General features: G+C 43.6%; 1 protein-coding gene across 1 annotated transcript; it reads left to right on the top strand.

The window, feature by feature from the left end:
• Nucleotides 1-14681: 14681 nt before the first annotated feature.
• On the top strand, nt 14682-19111 carry LOC125514200 (xylan O-acetyltransferase 5). The gene is made up of 5 exons (XM_048679489.2): nt 14682-15502; nt 16460-16631; nt 17537-17736; nt 17852-18013; nt 18378-19111. Exons 1-5 carry the CDS (start codon nt 14988-14990, stop codon nt 18760-18762), a joined length of 1434 nt encoding a protein of 477 aa, XP_048535446.1. The 5' UTR covers nt 14682-14987; the 3' UTR covers nt 18763-19111.
• The last annotated feature ends 1326 nt before the right edge of the window (nt 19112-20437 follow it).

Raw genomic sequence — 20437 nt, 5'->3', positions numbered from 1 at the left:
GCGAAGCCAGCAGAATCCGATTCCAGAAATCCGCTGGCAAAATCTAAACCAAAAGCAGAAGCAGCCCAGGACGTACTTTCCAAAATCTGAAAAAGTTGTATCAGCTGGTTTGTCAAATGACCTACATCTTTTTCACATCAGATTTTTCACAGCTATTTTTCCACAGCAGATTTTTTCACAGTTGCTTTTAGAAATCCACAGCCGAACCAAACAGGACCAAAAGCTACACTTTTTTGTTTCCTTGCAAGTTGCGTGAGCACAACTCCTCTATGAAGATAGCACATAAAAATCGTACTTTTAGTGTTGGTTTTAATATTAGTTTATTATTGTCCATTGAAATCTGAGAATGCGAAAGTACATAATACATAGAATCAACTGTGAATAATACAGATATAGTTAGACTCTAGCGAAACACATTTCATCTTTGTGTCAAATTAATTGACTCCAAAAGAGATAAAGAGGGGGGTCAATCAAATTCCTCCAAAATAATACTCCCGGCTAGGAGGAGCTTTGCAAGTGCACAAGAGTATTGTTCTTACCGCGTACTACAGACTGAATATTGTTTTCGAAGAGTGGTGTTTTCTAGCCACTTGCCCTTCCAAAAACGTATCTCAGAGTTATATAAAAGTGAAAAAGATGTGGAAAAAGAAAACAGTTCCTCTTCCTACTGGACTGGAAGGGGTCACCTTCTCTGATCGATCCCGACCATCTCTACACACACCACACTCTGATTGAGTTATTCCCAACCCATCCATCACCCTATTTTCTTCCAAGCATGTCCTCTCCTCAGTGGTTGCGAGGTGTCGTGTGTCTCCGGGCAAGGCTTACGCTGCCGTCTAGAATTGGAGAGGGCCTACTTATACGCTTCTCACATGGTCTCAGGTGAACAGTAAATTCTGAAGAAAAAAAATAGTATCAAATTTTAAAAAATCTGGTTTTTTTGGCAAAAAATATCGATATTTTTTCTACACCCTCGACGTGTGTTGCCCGCGGCGTCCGAACGTACATGGGAGGCCGCTATATGGCATGCCCGCGGCGTCTGTTGCCTCGTAAGTCCGGCCAGGCACGCGGGAGGCCGCTACCTTGTTTTTTTACCCTTTTCTTTTCATTTTGATTTAATATTTAATTTTGTTTATACTTCCAATTATTATATATCTAATAATACTATTTATCATCCAGGTTGCAGAATAAGTTATTCTTCATTTGAGGGAATAGTACGATTATTTCATAAATAAATTACATTTGAAATACAAATAGTTTCATTCATATTGATTCACTACGTAAAATTTGGCATAAGAAAACGAAAATATAGGTCATAAAACCAGAAAAATACTCCCTTCATTCCATAATATAGTGCGTCCATGTTTTTCGAGATATAAGTTTAACCATAAATTTAACCAACATGGACGACTGCGGCGGGAGCAAAAGTTATACCATTGAATTTGTATTTGAAAGAAGTTTTCAATGGTATAATTTTTGTTCCCGCCGCAGTTTTCTACGTTGGTTAAATTTATGGTCAAACATGAATCTTGAAAAGCGCATGTGCACTACATTATGGAATAGAGGGAGTAGCATTTTCTGTTTATTTTATACTATATTTTTACGTTTGTAATTTTGCGTAATACAAAATAGTTTTCATGATGATTATATATTTTCTCACTTTCTCTTTTTATGTATGGAATAAGACAAAATTTACATAACGTAAAATTACGATGCATTGGTGTTAAAATATAAGGGGGGGGGGGAATAACTATTCTTCACCCTTGGTAACGAATAGTCAATCCCTACATAAATTTTAAAAAACGTTAATTGTGCATTTGAAAAATATTAAATGTGCGTAGAAAAAAATCTGATGTACACAAAAAAGTGCAACGTGCATGCAAAAAAGTAGACATAAAAATATAGGTTTTTTTAAATATTAATCATAATTTCGAGAAAAATGTTCAACTTGTATATAAAAAGTGTTTATGATGTACACAAAAATGTATAATGTGTATGGAGAAGTAGACATCCAAAATATATAATTGAAAAAATGTTAATTATGTAATTGGAAAATGTTGAATGTGTATATACAAAATGCTTAACATGTATAAAAATGTATCAGATGTATAGGAAAATGCACGACGTGTATGAATAAATTAGACATCAAAACATATATTTAAAAAATATTTATTATATACATGAAAAATGTTGAACCTGTATTTAAAAATGTTTTAGACGTATTAAAAATGTACAATGTGTATGAAAGCAATATCCATCAAGACATTTATTTGAAAAATTATGTTAATCATGTATTTCAAAATTGTTAAATGTCTATTAACAAATGTTGTTGACATGTATGAAAAATGGGCAATGTGTATAAAAAATATAAATGTGTTGAAAAAGAGAAAAAAACAACAAAAGAAAACAAAATGAAGAAATGAAAGAACTAAGAAAAAATAAAACAATAAATCCAGAGAAAAACACTGCAAAAATAGAAACCAAGAAAGAAACAGAGAAACCCATGGAAAAAAGGGAAAAGGGAAAAAAACTAAAAACATGTGAAAACCAAGAAAGAAACAAAGAAAAGCGATGGAAACAAAAGAAAACTGAAGTTCTAACAAAGAAAGAAGTAAAAGAAATTCAAATAAAACGGGTGAAAAAGGAAATAGAACCAAAGAAAAAACAAAATGAAACAAACAAAAGAACAAGAAACACGAAGAAAACCTACAGCGAGCGAACCTATAGCGGGCGAGTCCTCGGCTAATCGGCCGGCCCGCTCACGCTGCACCTGACGCTAGAGCAGCTTCCATCTCTCGTGAAGCAATATGTAGCTCTCACGCTCCCCCAACAATTTGACGCAAGGTGCTTCAAATAAGAAATCATGTTGGGATACTACTACTGGGCCCGGCTCATATTGTATCCTATGTGACAACAATTTGGACATTCCTATTTGGCGCTTGTAGCACCGAATAACACCCTAATGCCACATGACGCACACCCGGCGAGCACTTAGTTTCCTTACAGGTAGGCCCATGTTGGTGCTACCAGGTCCGTTTGTAGGAAGCTTCCGTCCATCCCTAAAAATCTTCCATGCTGTTTTAGGAAGCTTTCGGATCCTTTTTCTTTTTTTAGTTTTAACTTGTTTATTTTATTTTGTTTTGTTTTGTTTTCCTTTTTTGCTTTTTCATCTGCTTTTTTTGTTTCACTTTTTTAAAATATGAATTTTTTATCTTACTCAAAAGGTTTTTTTAAGGCGTGAATACTTTTTCTAATTTCATGACCATTTCTTCCAAATATTTGAAAACGTGAAGTATATGATTTTAAAAAATATGAATAGTTTCCTAAACCATCAATTGATAGAAAAAAATCTGATGTCGATTTTTTCCTGAACCATCAATTGATGTTTTCCTTCTAAACAATGAGCGACTTGGGCGACGTTGAGCTAGGCTAGGCAAGCACCTTCGCGCTAGACAATGGTTGAGGCGCTCCCCGATAATTTGACGCAAAGCGCATCAAATAGGAAATTCCTTATACTAGTTGTTGATTACTACTATTGGACCTGGACCACATCACATCCCATGTGGCGACAGTTCCCTATACTAGATGTTGGGCTACTACTATTGAACGCGGCTCAAGTCACATCCTATGAAACAACAATTTGGAAAGTCCTATTTGGCGCTTATAGCGCCGAATAACACTCTAACGGTACATGGCGCACATCGTTAGAGCACTTAGTTTCCTTATGGGCTGACCCATGTAGGTGCAACCAGGTTCGGTTTTACATCCCTAAAAACACTTCCATGCAGTTTTTGGAAGCTTTTAGGTCCTTTTGTTTCTTTTTCTCTTTCTGTTTTTTAGTTGATTTTGTTCGGTTTCCTTTTATTTTCCTTTTCCCCCTTTTCGTCTCTTTAATAAAAAAATATTTTTCTTACCAAACTCACTAACATTTTTATAAATCAATGATCGTTTTTCAGAAAAATCTAACAATTTTTTAAAAATTATATATATATATATCTTTGATAAATTGTAGAACATTGGATGTCAAATGTTTTTCTCAACCATAATTGCTGGATTTCCTCTAAATGGCGAGCGAATCGGGCGAGATCGAGCGAGGCAAGGAGAGCGCCTTTGTGCCAGATGGTGCTTAAGGCGCCCCCCAACAATTTGACGCAGGGTGCGTAAAATAGGAAAATTCCTATACTAGACGCTCGCTGGGCTGCCTGATTTAATTTAGTTGGAGACCCAGCCCGATTCTAGCCCACTGAAAAATAATTGCCGAGGGCCACCATTTTTGTTTTTTGAACTTTGCACCATTTTTTTCTGTTGGAGAAAAGCAAGAACATGTCGGCGCTAGCAACTGGGGAAGAGACCTCAAAAAAAAAAGCAACTGGGGAAGAACGTTCGGCGGCAAAGCGTCGATCGCACCCGACTGCCAGCCACCAGCACCAGGCGCAGGGTATGCGGCGCCGAGCGGGGGCCAGAAACTCTGGCCGAGCAGGTCGACGCGAGTGATGTCACATGACACCGACCGGCGCACCTTTCAGCTCCAGCTCCCACTTGCTCGGTCAGTGCGTAGTTTGGCGAGCACACACACACTACAGGTGGCGCGTCACGCGTCAACACCCGCAACGAATCCTGGTATCCCGTCGCCCTCGTCGCCGCCTGGACCGACGCGCGCGACGTTTCTTCCCGGCCCCAGCAGCCCGGCTTCCGCTACTCTAGTAGCACCGCGGTTTTCACTACCTCCACCTCGTTGACCCTCGCCCGTGGCCCGTGGCCGTGCCGCTCCGGCGCGGCGTCCATCCGGGTTGGTGGAACTCGTACGATATGGCAGAAAGGACCAACGAATAATGTTCGCTCCTATGTAGAAATCTTTTTCTTTCTTTAGAGCGGCCTGTTCAGTTATAAATCGCTAGCTTTGTTTCTGAATAATCGCTAGCTCGCCGATCGCTGTCTATAAAATACTGTTAGCTGCCCCGAGAGCAGAGCAAACATGCCAGGCTTCATCACCAAGCAAAAAATGCGAATGATGAGGCGACCCAATTGTCCAATTCAGAAAGGAAAAGCGTGCAAGGAGACGGACAGACGGTTGTTCGTCCACGTGCCATTTTCGCTATTATTCAATTCCAACGTGGATTAAATAACGTAGTAGTAGTACTGTACTGCGGTTGTTCAGTTAGAGGCGGGAGAGCTAGCTGTCGGTTTTGATCTTTCCTGTGATTTCAAGTGTGATCCGATCCAGATCAGGAGGCGATTAGGAGGCGGTTCCAGATCCAGGTCGATTGCCGGCGACTCCGCCGCCCCCTTCCCCTCTGATCACCGTCTTGGCGTTGCAAGGGGGAGGGGAGCTCCGGTTCTCGTTTGTGCGTGTGTTTTAGTCCTAGGTTTTCGAGTTTTCTCTATCGACATCATAGTGGACGGATATATCGTTATCCAACTGCACATGTAACTAATCCTCCACTCAAGGCTGCTATCCAGTATTTATCTCAAAGTATTAAGCATAATAGAGCATTGCATTAATCAAAATGACATAATATTGATGGTATATTCTCTTTTTCTTCAGTTCATCATGGAGACAGCTAGGAAACTATATTTTAATCCTTAGTGACAATAACACAATACAATTTTTTTTTGTTCCGACACTGAGATAAATTATTTGCAAGGTTAAACCTCACAAACATACAAAATTCCTCTTGGAGATTTTTCATCTAAACATGGCCAGTGTAATACTAATATACCAGAGAGCACATATGTCTACAATCATGCAACAAAGTAGTCAAATAAACCACATATATATTTGATCATAAAGTGACAATTTATCACACCGCAACAAACGCACCAATAATTACATTAGGTGGATCACAATCATGTAGGGCGGCTCATATGATCTTTGTATTGAGAAGCAAGAGAGTGATATATGTCATCTAGCTACTTCTATGGACAAATAGTCCAAGGTTGACTACTCACACATGAATATAGCAGCATAAAGGTTGATGAAAATAGCTCAGGTAATGATTTTCCTTTCCGGAAGAATATCGAAAATTCCTCTAGATTGGATCATCACAGAACGGGTGACGGCGTTAAAAATTCCTGGTAAATAATATCGGAGTATATAACGGTAGGGGGCGCCAGGACACGGTGGAGAGGTGCCCTAGGGGCTCCACGTGGCTACCTCTCTATATGTGCTCCTGACTCCATCCTGACATAAAACTTTTGAGAAGTTTTATTTTCATTTTTCTGTCCCCAAAATGGTGTTTTTCTGGAAAGTACAAAAATATACAGAAGTCTGCAATTGACACCGGGCATTGAATTATGAGGGTAGTACAATAAGCCGATAAAAATATACCAAAGTGATGCAATAATGATATAAAAATAGCGTAAACATAGCAAAATTATAGACACGTTTGAGAGGTATCAAGCGTGCAATGGTAGTCATTTGCATCTCGGACGCTTCAATCATTGTCATTCCTCACCATTAGATACATTGGCCGATGTGCACACGCGCGGTGGTTGGTGGTAAACTTACAAAATGGAGTGTTCGCCAAATAGATACCCGAAATAGACCCTCAAAATTACATGGACCCCGCCAATCATCTTTATTTCTTCTTTCCCTTTTCTCATAGTTTTCTCCACATATATCTTGTCCCGATCTAACTCCGCTGGCAACCCACAAAATCACGAGCCGCCTCTCCCTGCCACCCTGTGCCCGCCTCCGACAACACACGCCGCCCCGCGACCAGCTCTTGCACCGTCCGCCACGAGGTGCCACGCATCCACGGCTCCATCCACCGGCCACCATGGATGGTCGTGGCCAGCTCCTGCACCGGCCGCCATGAGGCCACCACGGGTTGGTGCCACCAGGACCAGCTCCTACACCGTCCACCATGAGGTGCCGCCGTCGGCCTCCTCCCCCTGGAGCTCCGACGCCGCAGCCGTTCGCTGCAGAAGCGGTTTCAGCTGAAATTTCATTCTCACCAACCGTTTTTGTGAGATAGACCGTGCTCTAAACAACGGGCAAAAAGTGGAAATCCGAGGTACTGTACGGGTTTTTTTTGAGGGAGCTGTAATCTTTTTAATTGTACCGACCGTCTTGTGGGTTCTAAAATGAACCTTTTTTCGCAAACGGTAAAATGACAATTATTTTACGGTTTGGGCCCTTTTAGGGTATCTGCTAGAGTTGCTTTAAGTGGCTTTTTTGCCATGTCACCCAGTCCAACGGGCCCTTGTCAGAAATGCTATTAGCATACGCTAAGCCATCAATCAATGTCTTCTGCAAAAAACATTACCTTAGACGTGATGCTTTAAGAAAGGTATTTCCTGGAACCTAGTTCTCAATGTGGTGATTTTGCATCATTTAGTCTTCCTCTGTAATAGTATTTGTCTATTTCCCCCTAAACTTTTTCTATGGGAAGTAATATTTGTCCTTGAAAGCACCATAATAATGCTCATATAACGAGGAAGCAAGTCAAGCTAGCAACTGGTATTGAAATCGTGTTTGTTAGCAGTAGGTGCTCTGTCAGTCTAAATGCCTGCCCGAAGGACCGTCCTGGTTCCGGGGCAAACATAAAAAAAATAGCACTCACGCATGTCTCTGATACTTTATATGGCTTGCTGTTACTGATGAGATGTTTTCTCCAGAGGTTTATTAAGTAAGCTGGAGTAGCTCATGTGTGTTTGGTGACCTCATAAAAATAGCACTCACACATGTCTCTGATACTTTGGTCCAGAGGTCAAACATCGATCCTCATAACAAACTTTTATTGGTTCAACAATGGCCCTATGATCGATCTATCTCTCATCGGATAAATTGGATACTCCCGTACAAAGCTTAGGTTTCTATACAGCAAGCACACACAATATATAAGAGCATCTATAGCATTTCCCTATCCTTGAAAATAGCTCATTTTTAGTGATTAATTTTTTCTTCATCTAGCAGATTCTCTAAAACTTAAGCCCCTTCTTTTGCAAATTCATCCAACCATTTTCAAACTTAACACAACTTATTAATTCAAAACTTGGGATTTCAAATACACACAAGTCAAATACGTATCAAATTTAACGATTCAAATTCAAACACAACATATGGTCCAAATGAACTAAGAACCCAAATAAACTTGATCTCGATCTTAGCTACGTAGAATCGTCTCACACACTCGAGGATGAGATCTTCCCCTATGCAAACATAGTCATCGATGTCATCGACTGACAACCATAAACAAGGACTCACATGACTGATGTAATCTTCAATGATGGACTTGCACTTGGTATTCCGTTGCATTCCTTCCCAGTAGAAACCAATGGTCATATTTCTCTACAACTTTTGCAATAGTGTTGAAGAGATCCTTGTGCATCGGAAGTCGACGTAAAAACTACTAAGGGGAATATCGTAAAGTAATCCCTTACTAGACCATCATGACCCACGATCCTATCTCGAAGAAACGTCCTTCGGCCGGTCAGAGAACAATGCTTCAGTCTCCTAAAATCTTCCATAGTGACCACGGCAGCTGACAACTCGAATTCATCATCTTCTTCTTCCTCCTCCGACGATGAATGGTCGAAGATCATCTCGCACAATCTATTCATCTACACATTGGAGAGTTTCATGATCCAATTGAGACCTTTCTTGGATGAAAAACAGAATAAAAAATGAAAAGTCAGAAATTACCTTTCTTGGATGAAAAACAGAATAAAAAATGAAAATTCAGAAAAATGTCAGAAATACCAATTACCTTTCGAATAAGAACCCTAGCCACCCACTGTGCTCTAGCTAGCTAGCAGGTGACCGACTAAATATGCTGCTCTATCTCACTCATTGACCGCACTTAAGAGGGGAAAAAAGAACTCCATTGACATAAACAACTAGTAAGAGACAACTAGTAAGAGACAGAGCTCTTTAATGTACTATAGTTTCCTCCGTCTGCTCTGCGAAGCTGTGAAGCATCGCTCTCCATTCCTAAAAAGAAGAAGAAGAAGCAGCGTTCATCTCTCTGTCCTCCATTGCCTGGATGAATGAATAATGGAAAACAAATAATTGGACGTGTGACCAACGGAAAGGCCGTTCGGTCGCTAATCCTTTTCGCTCGCTTTAGTTTGTTGGTTATTTAACTATCCATTGGAAAATCGTTGGGCTGGTACGTGCTGCTGCTACTTGCGTCGCCTCGGATGGTGGATGCTTTGGGAATTCGACCATGTGATGAGGCAGTGCGGTTGGTAGTAGGAAAGCACCTGCTACTGCTAGGCTGCTACCCTCATCTTCCATTCCATGGCGTTTTCCTCCTGGTCTATTTTATTATATTTTCATTTTAAAAGTTCCCATGTGTGCTAAGGTAACCATTAATTGACATGGTTAGGTCTTGGGGTTACACACACGTAAGTACGTACTTTCTCCGTAAAGAAATATAGTAAAAGCATAGTAGTGATCTAAGCGCTTATATACTTTTTATAGGGAGTACGTGATTTGACGGCCGGAAATGGGCATGACTCAAGGATTTGCATTTCTCACTTCAGCACCTCTTTGGAATGCATGATCTCATATGTTAGAAATGTTAAGTTTTTTTTTAACACAATGTACTCATAGATGCTCACATACACACAAGTACACTCATATCTATGAAGGCAAGCACGCATAACTTTCCCCTATGCCTTCGAGGGTTGGCGATGCCGGCTCGGATACGGATGTGAAGGTGGCACACTGTGTTTTTACAGCATTGGGTCTTGAACTTCGAATGAAAACTTTAAATCTGATGCTCATTGATTGTATGATAACAATGATTGTATATGTACCATTTATTTATTTTGGGTATTGTTTAGAGATTGCTTGTGACATATTCTCAACGATGAACACCCATAACATGGCCTTCAATGGTTGGACCAGACGACAACATCACACGGGCTTCATCTTTTTCTTGGAAGCGTTGTTGTTAGATAACATTTCTCATTGTCCAGTTGTTGTTAAAGAGGGTGTTGATGTTGATGACTATTATGGAACCGTTTATCGTTGTGGCATGATATTTTTGTGACATATCGTTTCTTTTTTCATTTTAGTTTGCACTAATGTAGTTGTAGGTGCATCATCAATGTCTTAATTCGCTCTTGAAGTTAATCCATTGCATGTATGTGCTTGGCATTAGTTTGATATTAATACACTACTTACTTTTATTTTGCACAACAACAATGTATGTGTGCAGCTACGTTTACTCGTAAAGAGAACACAACCGAAAAGTAAATAAATATTGCCAACAAATTCAAAACCTACGGTGATGTTTTTTTAATTCAGCATTTCAAACTTCGTTTTTCGCATCATAATAATTATAATATGAATTCTAGGATTCTCTCGTGATGGAGTGACGTGCAAGTGCAAAGTGATGTGAAAAGGATTTGGACTAGAGTCACTAGAGGTGTAAGGGCATCCACCGTGTATGAGAAAACTTGTCCATAAGCGAAAATAATGATCTTATGGATTGTCCATATACAATGTAAGGGGTTTTCCACAAGAAAAGATGGATAAGGGGAGCCCTTAAGCTTACAAATAATCCACAAGCACAAGAATAATATTATCCGATATAGCAATAAATCATAAATTCAATCACACAATTTAAGGGCTTAGTTGTTCTTACACATGGGACTGAGCTTATGGACTAGTTTGACTATATGCATTGTGGTGCATTTAGTTTTTCATAAGCGCTATAGAATTGACATCAGTTCTAAGGGTTTTTTTGAGTGAATGTTCTGCGGGACACTGGACTGTTGCACACAAATCTCGGTGCATTTGTTGGGAAGGCCACTGGGAGGGAACACCCAGACAGAACACCATCGTCCATTTGTTTGATGCTACGTGGGGAATGACCTTCGTGAGGGAAAAAAATTTCCCTATATTTACATCATGGAAATTTCTATGTGTAGCATGAAAGTTTATTTTTGATGCACATGGGAAATTTCTAAAGTCATGTGTGGAAACTTCCTATTTTACAACACCACAATTCTCCATGCCATAGCATGAAAATTCTCCTCTTTGTAGCATGGCAAATCATGGGTTTGTGGTTAACTTTCTCCTATCGTAGGATGGCAAGTTCCATTTATAGCCATGTGCGAATCTCTAATACGCATGATAATTTACTCCCCTGCGGCATGACGAATTCCTGACAATCTTTCACAGCATAACAATTTTCTCTTTTCAATATGGCAAATCTTTATACAATAGCATGGTAATTGTCGAGCCTTCGTTGAAAATATTTTTTTAGGGAACACTCCCTGATCGCACCGCTCACTCAAAAGAGCTATCGTAGAAAACATTCGTTCACTCGAACGACCTTCTCGCGGGAAGTCATCACGTTATTGCGGTCTGTTATGTGGGTCCCATCTTAAGGGCAAGTTTGATGCCCAGTGCATCGTGGATCTCATGCCGCTTATCTTAATGCTTGTTCCTCGACAACATGCAAGCTACAGATAGTTTGTGATGGGCTGCACCTTCAATTCTGGGTCCAAGACATCCACGACGCCCTAGGACCTACCACCATGATCCAATATGTGGACCTATGTCGCCTAGTGCGCCACAACACTCTTGCTCCAACCCCCTGACTAATTGGTCTGACACTTGACGAATTCCGAAGCCTACTCTGCAGCTTCGCGCTACATTGCCATGTTCATTGGCTCACTGCCTGACCCGAGTTGATGGCTTGCTAAGAGGACGTGGGCACCGCTCCGCTTCAAGGTTTTTCTGTGGCCGGCTCTTTGGGACTGATGTTGGGATGCTAATAGGATTGCGCGTTGTGGGCTATCCCGTCAGCTCTGGCACGAGGTGCTCTCATGGTGCTGATCCACTGTTGCACCACCATGCCCTGAGGCCCTCCTCCAGGCATGGTGGATCAAGACCTGTTCGGTTGTTTCCTCTCCATGCAGAAAAGGAATCCCGTCCCCTCTCATTTGGATGTCAATGGTTGCATTTTACAACGGTCTACAACCCTTCATGCATCAACTTCTTCAGCTCATCAAGGACGAGACTCGCTTATGGGCTAAGGGTGGTGCTTTTGACTTGGCCAACATCCTTTATATAGTTCGGATGCAGTAGCTCTAGCGTAGCTCACCTAGCCCCCCTCTCTTCCCGGCTCCTCATCATGGCCCTGTGCTAGGGAACTTGTAACATTTTTCTACCCTTCAATCAATGAAAGATACACAAGCTTCACGTACCCGAGATTTTTTTTTGATTATATACAGGGTAATGCCCCTAACTGTGTAAGCCAATAGTATATATGTAAGGGCATCTTTAACACGAACCCTCAAAACGCCAGCAACTGTCTGAATCCAGCTATCGGGGCGCACTTTGTCATCCAACACGGACCCATATTTGTTCGCGGACGCATCTCTCTGTCCGTTTCCCCGCATATCGGAAGCAAACCAAGGGGCTTTGTGGCAGTCCAGACCTCCGCCATTTACGTGTCCGACACCCCCGACCCACCCAAAGCAGAAGCGGAGCCCGCACATTTGGAGCGGTCCGCACTAATTGCACACGAAAACCCGCGCTCTCCTACCCTCCCTATTTCGATCGCCGCCTCCCTCTACCTGAATTCCCATGCTTTTTGCCTTCCACCACCACATGGACCCATGCAAAGACCAGCTGGAACCGACAGAAGTGGAGGATCCAAAGAAGGTGGCCGCCCTCGAGATTAACCCGGCGACACGACGAAGCCCGTTGCATCAAAAAGGAAGTCAAAACTTCAAGAGGATGTTGGGCAGGGTGCAGGGGCTAGGCGGCGGCGGGGACACGGGGCGCTGCCGTTGTCATCCATGCACACGAGTAATATCAGCCGCCCTACTTCTGTGCGGGAAAGCAGCTCGGCGGCAGATTCAGTGAGGAGGCTCGGACAGGCGGTCCGGGTGAGCAAAAGTCTATTTTTTGCATGGATCATCGGATCGAGATTTTGTGATCGGACACATGTAAAAACTATGGAAATCCGCCTAGTTTTTGTTGTGATCAGGCACTATGAACAACACATTTTAATTTGCTCGCATTGTTATACATTTAAAAATGAAGGATTGCCACATCTTGGCAAATGTTTAGGGAATGTGGTTGCATGACCAGCTCCTGCATCCCTGTCCGTGAACTGATCTGGACCAGTCTGTAGACAAAATAGTGTGTTTGTTTTAGAGGACGGCTTTGAAGATACCCGAAGGTTTCATCAATCATTCTACGAACAAATAGCGTGTCCATTTTAGAGAAAGGCGTTGAAGATTGCCCTTAATAAGATATCATCAAAGTTATGGCACCAACAATCTCGTACGAGTAAAACCCTTTATTTCGTTGGACGCGTCCGTAGATCCTTCCCACCCACATCGTGTACGGTGTACCCTCGCCGTGCCCTGCATTGATCCAACCGTAACACGGGCAATGGGGTTTGCATTGGCATGGGCACACCACACCCCTGCTTGTGCGCCCCAGATCGGCCAAACAATTGAGCGGAGCGCAGGGAGCAGCAGCGTGCCCCATGGCCATGGCTATGTATGATCACTCGTACTAGGTAGGCGCCCCGCACCATTACTGCCATGATTCAGGGCGCCGCTGTTCACCGGGACCCGTATGCCTTTCCACGGCTACGAGGGCAGAAGAATCGGACGAGGGTCCCGCCTACATACTTAAATCCACGACGTGATCGCGTATTATCACCACCACATGGCCCTCCGTCAGATTCCACCGTATAAAACCCTAGCTCTGACCTTTACTGCTACTATTAAGAGCACTACTAGCAGCAGTACCGTACCCGCCCGGGCGAGTTAATGATCGCGTACTGTCAAGCTTGGCCGGCATTAGCAACCGCCCAAATCTGATCCGAGAGAGATAATGACCGAGCAAAGCATGAAGGCACGGCGGTGGGGGCAAGGGCAACCTGTCCTGCTCCAAAGAGCAACCCGTCATACGCTGCCGCTCCTTTTTGGCCGCGGGGAGGCGTGCAGGCTACGCTTTCCTCCCGGTTCTGCGCGTGTCGTGAACGCGGGTCATCGCCATTAGCGACGCGCGCACCGGCGGCCACGTGAGCGAGCGAGACGGTACGAGAAAGAAGGCGCCTCCCGCCTCCTGTGCGTGCCCATGCATTAACATGGCCGTCGCCCGTCCAACCAACAACCCTACCCTACCACCCCTAATCAGTTCAGAAAATTACCACCATGAATTTCAAAATAAAAAGTTACCACCGTGGAAAATGATCTCCCTCCAGAGCGAGCGAGAATGGATTTTGTTTACTATCGACGAAGACCGGAGTGCACGTCCCACTAGGAAATGGCTGGTGGACAGTAGGCGGCAAGGAACGGCGCGTCATACGCGCCGTGGACGGAGGGGGAGGCGCTGGCAGGCAGAAGCAGGCTCCATCCAAAACAGGTTCGCCGTCACCTGCCGTCGTGGCTTGGTTTGACCGTCCGTCCGTCGGTTAGCCGCTCGCGGCCGGTCTAGCTCAACCGACCGACGGGAGAAAGATTAGATTCGAGGTTAACCGCGCTGGAGAAAGGGGGGAGATTCGAGGCTGCCGTGCGTTTGGGGCCATCTCCCTCCGTTGCTCCTTCGGCTCTTTCCTCTTTATTTTTTGGGTTGAGAAATGGCTCTTTCCTTAACTAAGCTAGGACTACTAGTCAAGGCCCACACAGAGGGCCGGGCCCACCCACCCGCCCCCGCCCCTTGCTTGTCATCTTCCCCTCCCCTCGCTCCATAGAAGAGCGTGCCCAGCCGCCTGTTCTCCTCCCCTTCTATCTCCTCCTGTCTCTCTCTGCCCCTCTGCCCCTCTGCTCTGCCGCTCTCTCCCAGGGAGAGGAGAGAGGAAGGCAGAGTTCGCTCGCTCGCTTGCACTCCTCAGATTCCCCGCCCGCTCTGCGCTGCTCTGCTCTGCTCTGCTCGCCTGCCGTCCTTCCTTCCTCGCCTGATTGATTCGGTTGCTGCGCGCGCGGGCGCCGAGCTGATTGGGGGGAGTCGGCGCGGGGCGAGGAGCTTGGCGGTCCCGAACACCACGGCGGCGGCGGCGGCCATGCGGATCCCGCGGCGGAAGGCCGGGGTGCCGCTCGGCGTGCCCAGCCGGCGGGCGCAGATCGCCGCGGTCTTCGCGCTCGCCGTGCTGCTCGGCGTCTCCGTCCTCTACGACAGCGCCCACATCGCCGCCTCGCTGCGCCGCCACAGCGGCTACAAGACCATCTCCGCCACACCGGCGCAGGCAGTGGGATCGGCGGGGGCGGCCACGGATCGGACCGACCCGCCCCCGCGGCTTGGGGCGGAGGAGGAGGGGGTGTCTAAGTCTGACTCCGGGACGGCAGCGGACGGGTCCTCGCCGGAGACGGGGGTCCTCAAGGAAGTGGTGGGGGAAGGGGGCGGGGCTACCTGCGACATGTACAAGGGGAGGTGGGTGCACGACGAGGAGAACGCGCCCATGTACAAGGAGTCCGACTGCGAGTTCCTCACGGAGCAGGTCACCTGCATGCGCAACGGCCGCCGCAGCGACGAGTACCAGAAGTGGCGGTGGCAGCCTGATGCCTGCGACCTCCCAAGGTACGCTTATTTGTTTTTCTTTGTATGTATTCCCTCTGCCTTCTCCATTTTTTCTAGATACATTCAAAACGTGTTCATGCGCATATGTGTACGCGCTACGCAATGGCCACCGGTTGGTTCTAAAGAAAGAGGTGGGTAGTGTGCTTTCGTTAACTGGAAAGTGAGAGTTTACGCGTGCTACCTACAGTCGTATTGGCCGGCTGGAAGCGGCCAGATCATTTCTGGCATGTTTCTCTTCCTTTCTAATCCAAGTCTACCGAAAATACACTCATGGTACAATGGGTGTTCATGACGATGAAACAATTATGTGGTACCAAACCATGGTTTTGTCCTTGTCAGTTAGTTCAAAGTTTCATCAAGGCATGTGGCTGTTCACATTATAATTATACAGAGAAAACGTTTGGTGCACCTGATTCATTACCTGTGTTTCTTGTTAACTAAGATTGGTATAAGGGGTTCTTTAATTGGTTAGGTGACATAATGGAAGAAGAGAAGAGGCTGCTATATGGTCTTTCTTTAGATAGATTAAGCTATTTAATGGTTGGTAGAGAAGTTCCCTTTGTTACAAGTTGTTGGGTGAGGGGTAGAGGGGTATGGTACAGAGTGGTTTGGAATCTGAAAACAAATAGGAGTTGTTGTCTAACATGACATCACATTGTAAGCTTTGCAAACTTATAACCATTTTGTGTACATAACTGGAGCAGTTTAGAGTTAATATAGCACTTTCTGAACGTATTGCCCTATCGATGTAAGTGAATTGTATCGACGTCAGTATACTAAAGACACCGCCTTCCGCAAAAATTGTATTGAAAGTTAGGTCAACCAACTCTATCTTGTACAATCTTGTTGAATGAACATAGCTAAGAAAAACGTCAGAGCAGGTTTATATGCGATCCTTCAATGTTCATACAATTTGATGGTTTTTGGTGCTGAATTGATCTTTTTTTCTTCTATCAGGTTCGATGCTAAGTTGCTTCTTGAGAAGCTAAGGAACAAAAGAATGATGTTTGTGGGGGATTCACTGAACAGGAACCAGTGGGAGTCCATGGTGTGCCTGGTCCAGTCTGTGGCTCCATGGGATAAGAAAAAGCTTGTCAAGAATGGATCTCTAAATGTGTTCCGCCTTAATGTAAGTATTTGCGCAATATCTACTTCTCTCTGACCTCACTTTGTTTTTCTTCCAATAGAGGTCTGAGGAAACAGTAGTACTAATGATTTGACTAGCAGCAGCTTGGTATGATAGTGATTGTACAAGCATAATTTTTAAAGTTGGGCCAGTGACCATACCAGCCAAGCCACCGAGTCAATATTTTTGTGGTTACATATTATTATTTTGTTAGTTCTTTCGTATTCCAAAAAGGATAGTAATGCCTAAACGTGTTAGCAGTTCCATCCATTAATATTTGACCCTTACAAACATGAGTTTTTGAACTAGGATCTAGTAGAAAAATGTTCTTGTGCATTTCGGAGATGCAGGAGTTTGCTTGAACCGAGTGCAGCAGCTTGTAGGTGGTGTTCCACAGAATAGATGATGATGCATAGTTCACGATGTGTGTTTTTCTTCACTTCTTGCAATCAAGGTGTAGCCTGGTACTGTAGAGGATATAAAATAATCGATGGGAATATGGGAGGTTATGTGAATGGGGTTATGGGGTATAGTGGCTGCTATATGATAGGTCCCTCGGGGCACATGATTGAGACTGTCCTGACCCAGTCTGGGTACCGTTCTGCTATTTTCTTTGTGTACTCCTAGAACTAGAGCCATCCGGTTATTTCAAAACTGTGAGCCTATTTGAAAAAAGTTCATTATGATTTGCAGTGTGTTTCGAAGAGGATGCAGCGAAACATTTGGTTGGATTGTCTGAATCATTTAGTCCTTCATAGATCACGATTAATTAATGAACCGTATTGAAGGGTTGCACCTCAAAATTTTGTCTTCTGTGATCTTTATTTCCCCTAACCGTGGTTTGATGACTATTGACTCTTGAATATTCTTTGGTATGTATTGACGCGTGAATTACCTGGAATTTTCAGGAGTACAATGCAACGATTGAGTTCTATTGGGCTCCTTTCCTAGTTGAGTCGAACTCAGATGATCCAGACATCCATAGCATCACCGACCGAATGATCACGCCAACATCAATCGCCAAGCATGCAGCAAATTGGATAGGGGTGGACTATTTGATCTTCAACACTTACATTTGGTGGATGAACACCCCGAAGATGAAAATTGTGTGAGTAACTGTTATAATGAAGTCTCAAACCTTATGAACATTAAACCAGTTTGCCTATCCAACCTTGAGAGTAATGTGCATCATGGTATTCTTACACGTGTTGTTTTGACTACAGGCCTGACGGATCCTTCACAAGGAAACCAGTTAAGTACGATGAATTGGATCGTGTGGTTGCGTACCGACAGATCCTCGAGACATGGTCTGGATGGGTAGAAGAGAATGTAGATCCCAAAAGAACAATGGTCTTATTCATGAGTGTGTCACCAGTACATATGCAGTAAGCTCTCTTTGCCCCTGCAAATACACACATAATTCATATCTGCTGCATATATCGAGATTCTTTGGGTGATCCTAGAACATCATGAAGCTGGCTATCTTTAATTAAAATTCCATGTTATCTGCATACATGAAGATTCTTCGGCTAATCCTAGAACATCATGAAACTGACTGTATTTAATTAAAACTCTTTGACTGTTTCTTGCTGCAAATATTCCCCAACAGTGCTATTAGGATGAAAGCGAAGATGTTGGTAGTGCACATGATGTGATACTGTGTTAACTTTTAGACCTTGTACTATTGTTTCGGCATGAATTCTTAGTATAAGGGTACCAGGCTGATGAACAATGGTTGACTTGTTACAGGAGTGAAGGCTGGGGCAGCCCTGACAACATAAAATGCTTCTCTGAGACACAACCAGTGCTAAATTACACAAAAACACTGGATGTCGGCACTGACTGGGATCTTTTCACGGAATCTCATGAAGTGACGAAGGCGATGAAGAAGGTGCCCGTGCACTTCATCAACATAACTGCATTGTCGGAAATCCGCAAGGATGCACACACATCTGTGCACACGCTGCGGCAGGGTAAGCTCCTGACAAAGGAGCAGCAGGCCAACCCACGCAAGTTCGCCGACTGCATCCACTGGTGCCTCCCTGGCTTGCCGGACACATGGAACGAGTTCATTTACGGCCACATTGTGTCGAGCCCTCTACAGCGGCAGATTGAGAATCAATCTGCAAGATGACAATGCATATATATCTGCTACAAATCTGGTAGTTCCCGTTAGTACGTAAGATGGTAATTGCGGCCATATAATATATATATTTTTTCTAGGTCTAGAAATATATGCTGTTGGTTCACCTGGGGAGATTGGCTCGAAGGTACGCTCGCAGGATAGCAAACTGTAGCTATAAACAACCAAGATGGCCTGAGAGTTATTATACCGTCTGCTCGCTCTGAGTGTGACTATTTAAGAGGAATGCTTCGATGCTTTTCATCTGAAAAGAATCCTATTTCAGTTGATACTTGTACATATTTCTTTTTTCATCAAACCCTTTTCATGAGAATATTTAACCTTTTGGGCTGGAACAATATTCAAGAGCTTGCGCAGCATAGACTGCACTGATGTGTGATAACAGATGCGTACTTGCACTTCTCTACTACATCACCGCCATTAAAATATTTTATGTCGAATGCGTTAAAACGACCCAAAAATAACCCCTTCCCGAAAGTTTTACTAGATATGAACCTTTTGCCCAGTGCGCTACACCTTGGCATTCAGGTTGGACATCAATGGCGTTGAGCATCTGGTCCATGTGGCATCGAGTGGATACAACTTATGATGAGCAACTCGTCATTTCTGTTGACAATATTGAAACGGTTGTGCGAATGTACGCACATGAACTAAGTTGAGCAAGTCGTCATTTCTGTTGACAAGATTGAAACGCTTGTGCGAATGTACGCACATGAACTAAGTTCTGGACCATACAAGATACTAATGCACACTCTGGCCGAGACCAACGTTAGAAAGAACTGCTAGTAATAACTTTATCTGTTTCAGCGTTCATTGCACAACATTTTGTCATTTAAAATATGCCATCATACCAAGTAACAATCGTGTTATTGCAACAGAGACTCGCTAGTCGTGTCCTTCCTGATCAAATCGACATGGTGAAATGAGAATTATTATGTTTCCTAATGCTCACATATGAAAAAGATGGACGTCTCATATGAATGGCTGAAGGATTTACTTTCCTTGTCCAAATTGGCCGTTGGAGACAGACTGTTCTTTGTGATCCACCACGGACGTGATGAGGTTATCCTCTTTGTCAAACCAATGCCTGGGCAATCTGTGTAATTTGATGAAGAGTAGTTCTATGCTCTTGTTGCACTTCCTGTTGATGCTCGAACACTTCTACTCGTGATGTGTGATACTTTTTGGAACGACATTGTTGATGTACCAAATGTTTGTTCCATGTCTAAACTGATACTTTTTGGAATGACATTGTTGATGTACCAAATGTTTGTTCCATGTCTAAACTTGTAATGCTATGTTATTATCCATGATCATAATTTTCTGTTCATGCTTTATTTAAGAACTAGCACAAATGCCTGTGCGTTGCGACGGGGCATACATATTTTATTGCACAATACCAATTTTGTGTGACATATATCTTTAGGATACATATTCTACTGTTTAATATCAGGTGTGTGTATCAAATATCTGTTTGAATATCACGTACATCAGGCGATAATGTTTTCCTTTTTTACTATTGAATTACTCCATCCTCCACCCTACATATGTCTCTTTGTGTTTCGTGTCATCTTAGAATGACTCTCTTTCTCTACTGCGCGATCTTTTGATGACTCTCTAAAGAGGTTCATGTTAGCTGGGGCTGCTCGTCTTGATTGGATATTGA

Source organism: Triticum urartu, chromosome 1A, assembly GCF_056163025.1.
Source record: "Triticum urartu cultivar PI428250 chromosome 1A, HENAU_Tu73, whole genome shotgun sequence".
NCBI lineage: Eukaryota > Viridiplantae > Streptophyta > Magnoliopsida > Poales > Poaceae > Triticum > Triticum urartu.
The sequence above is the reverse complement of the archived record's forward strand: the minus strand, read 5'-3'. Positions and strand labels throughout refer to the sequence as shown.

Bases quoted from the DNA above. Each gene is read 5' to 3' on its own strand.
- LOC125514200 (XM_048679489.2), top strand. From the start codon at position 14,988: ATGCGGATCCCGCGGCGGAAGGCCGGGGTGCCGCTCGGCGTGCCCAGC. The intron at 17,737-17,851 runs GTGAGTAACTGT...TTTTGACTACAG, and splicing joins ACCCCGAAGATGAAAATTGT to GCCTGACGGATCCTTCACAA. The intron at 18,014-18,377 runs GTAAGCTCTCTT...GACTTGTTACAG, and splicing joins GTGTCACCAGTACATATGCA to GAGTGAAGGCTGGGGCAGCC.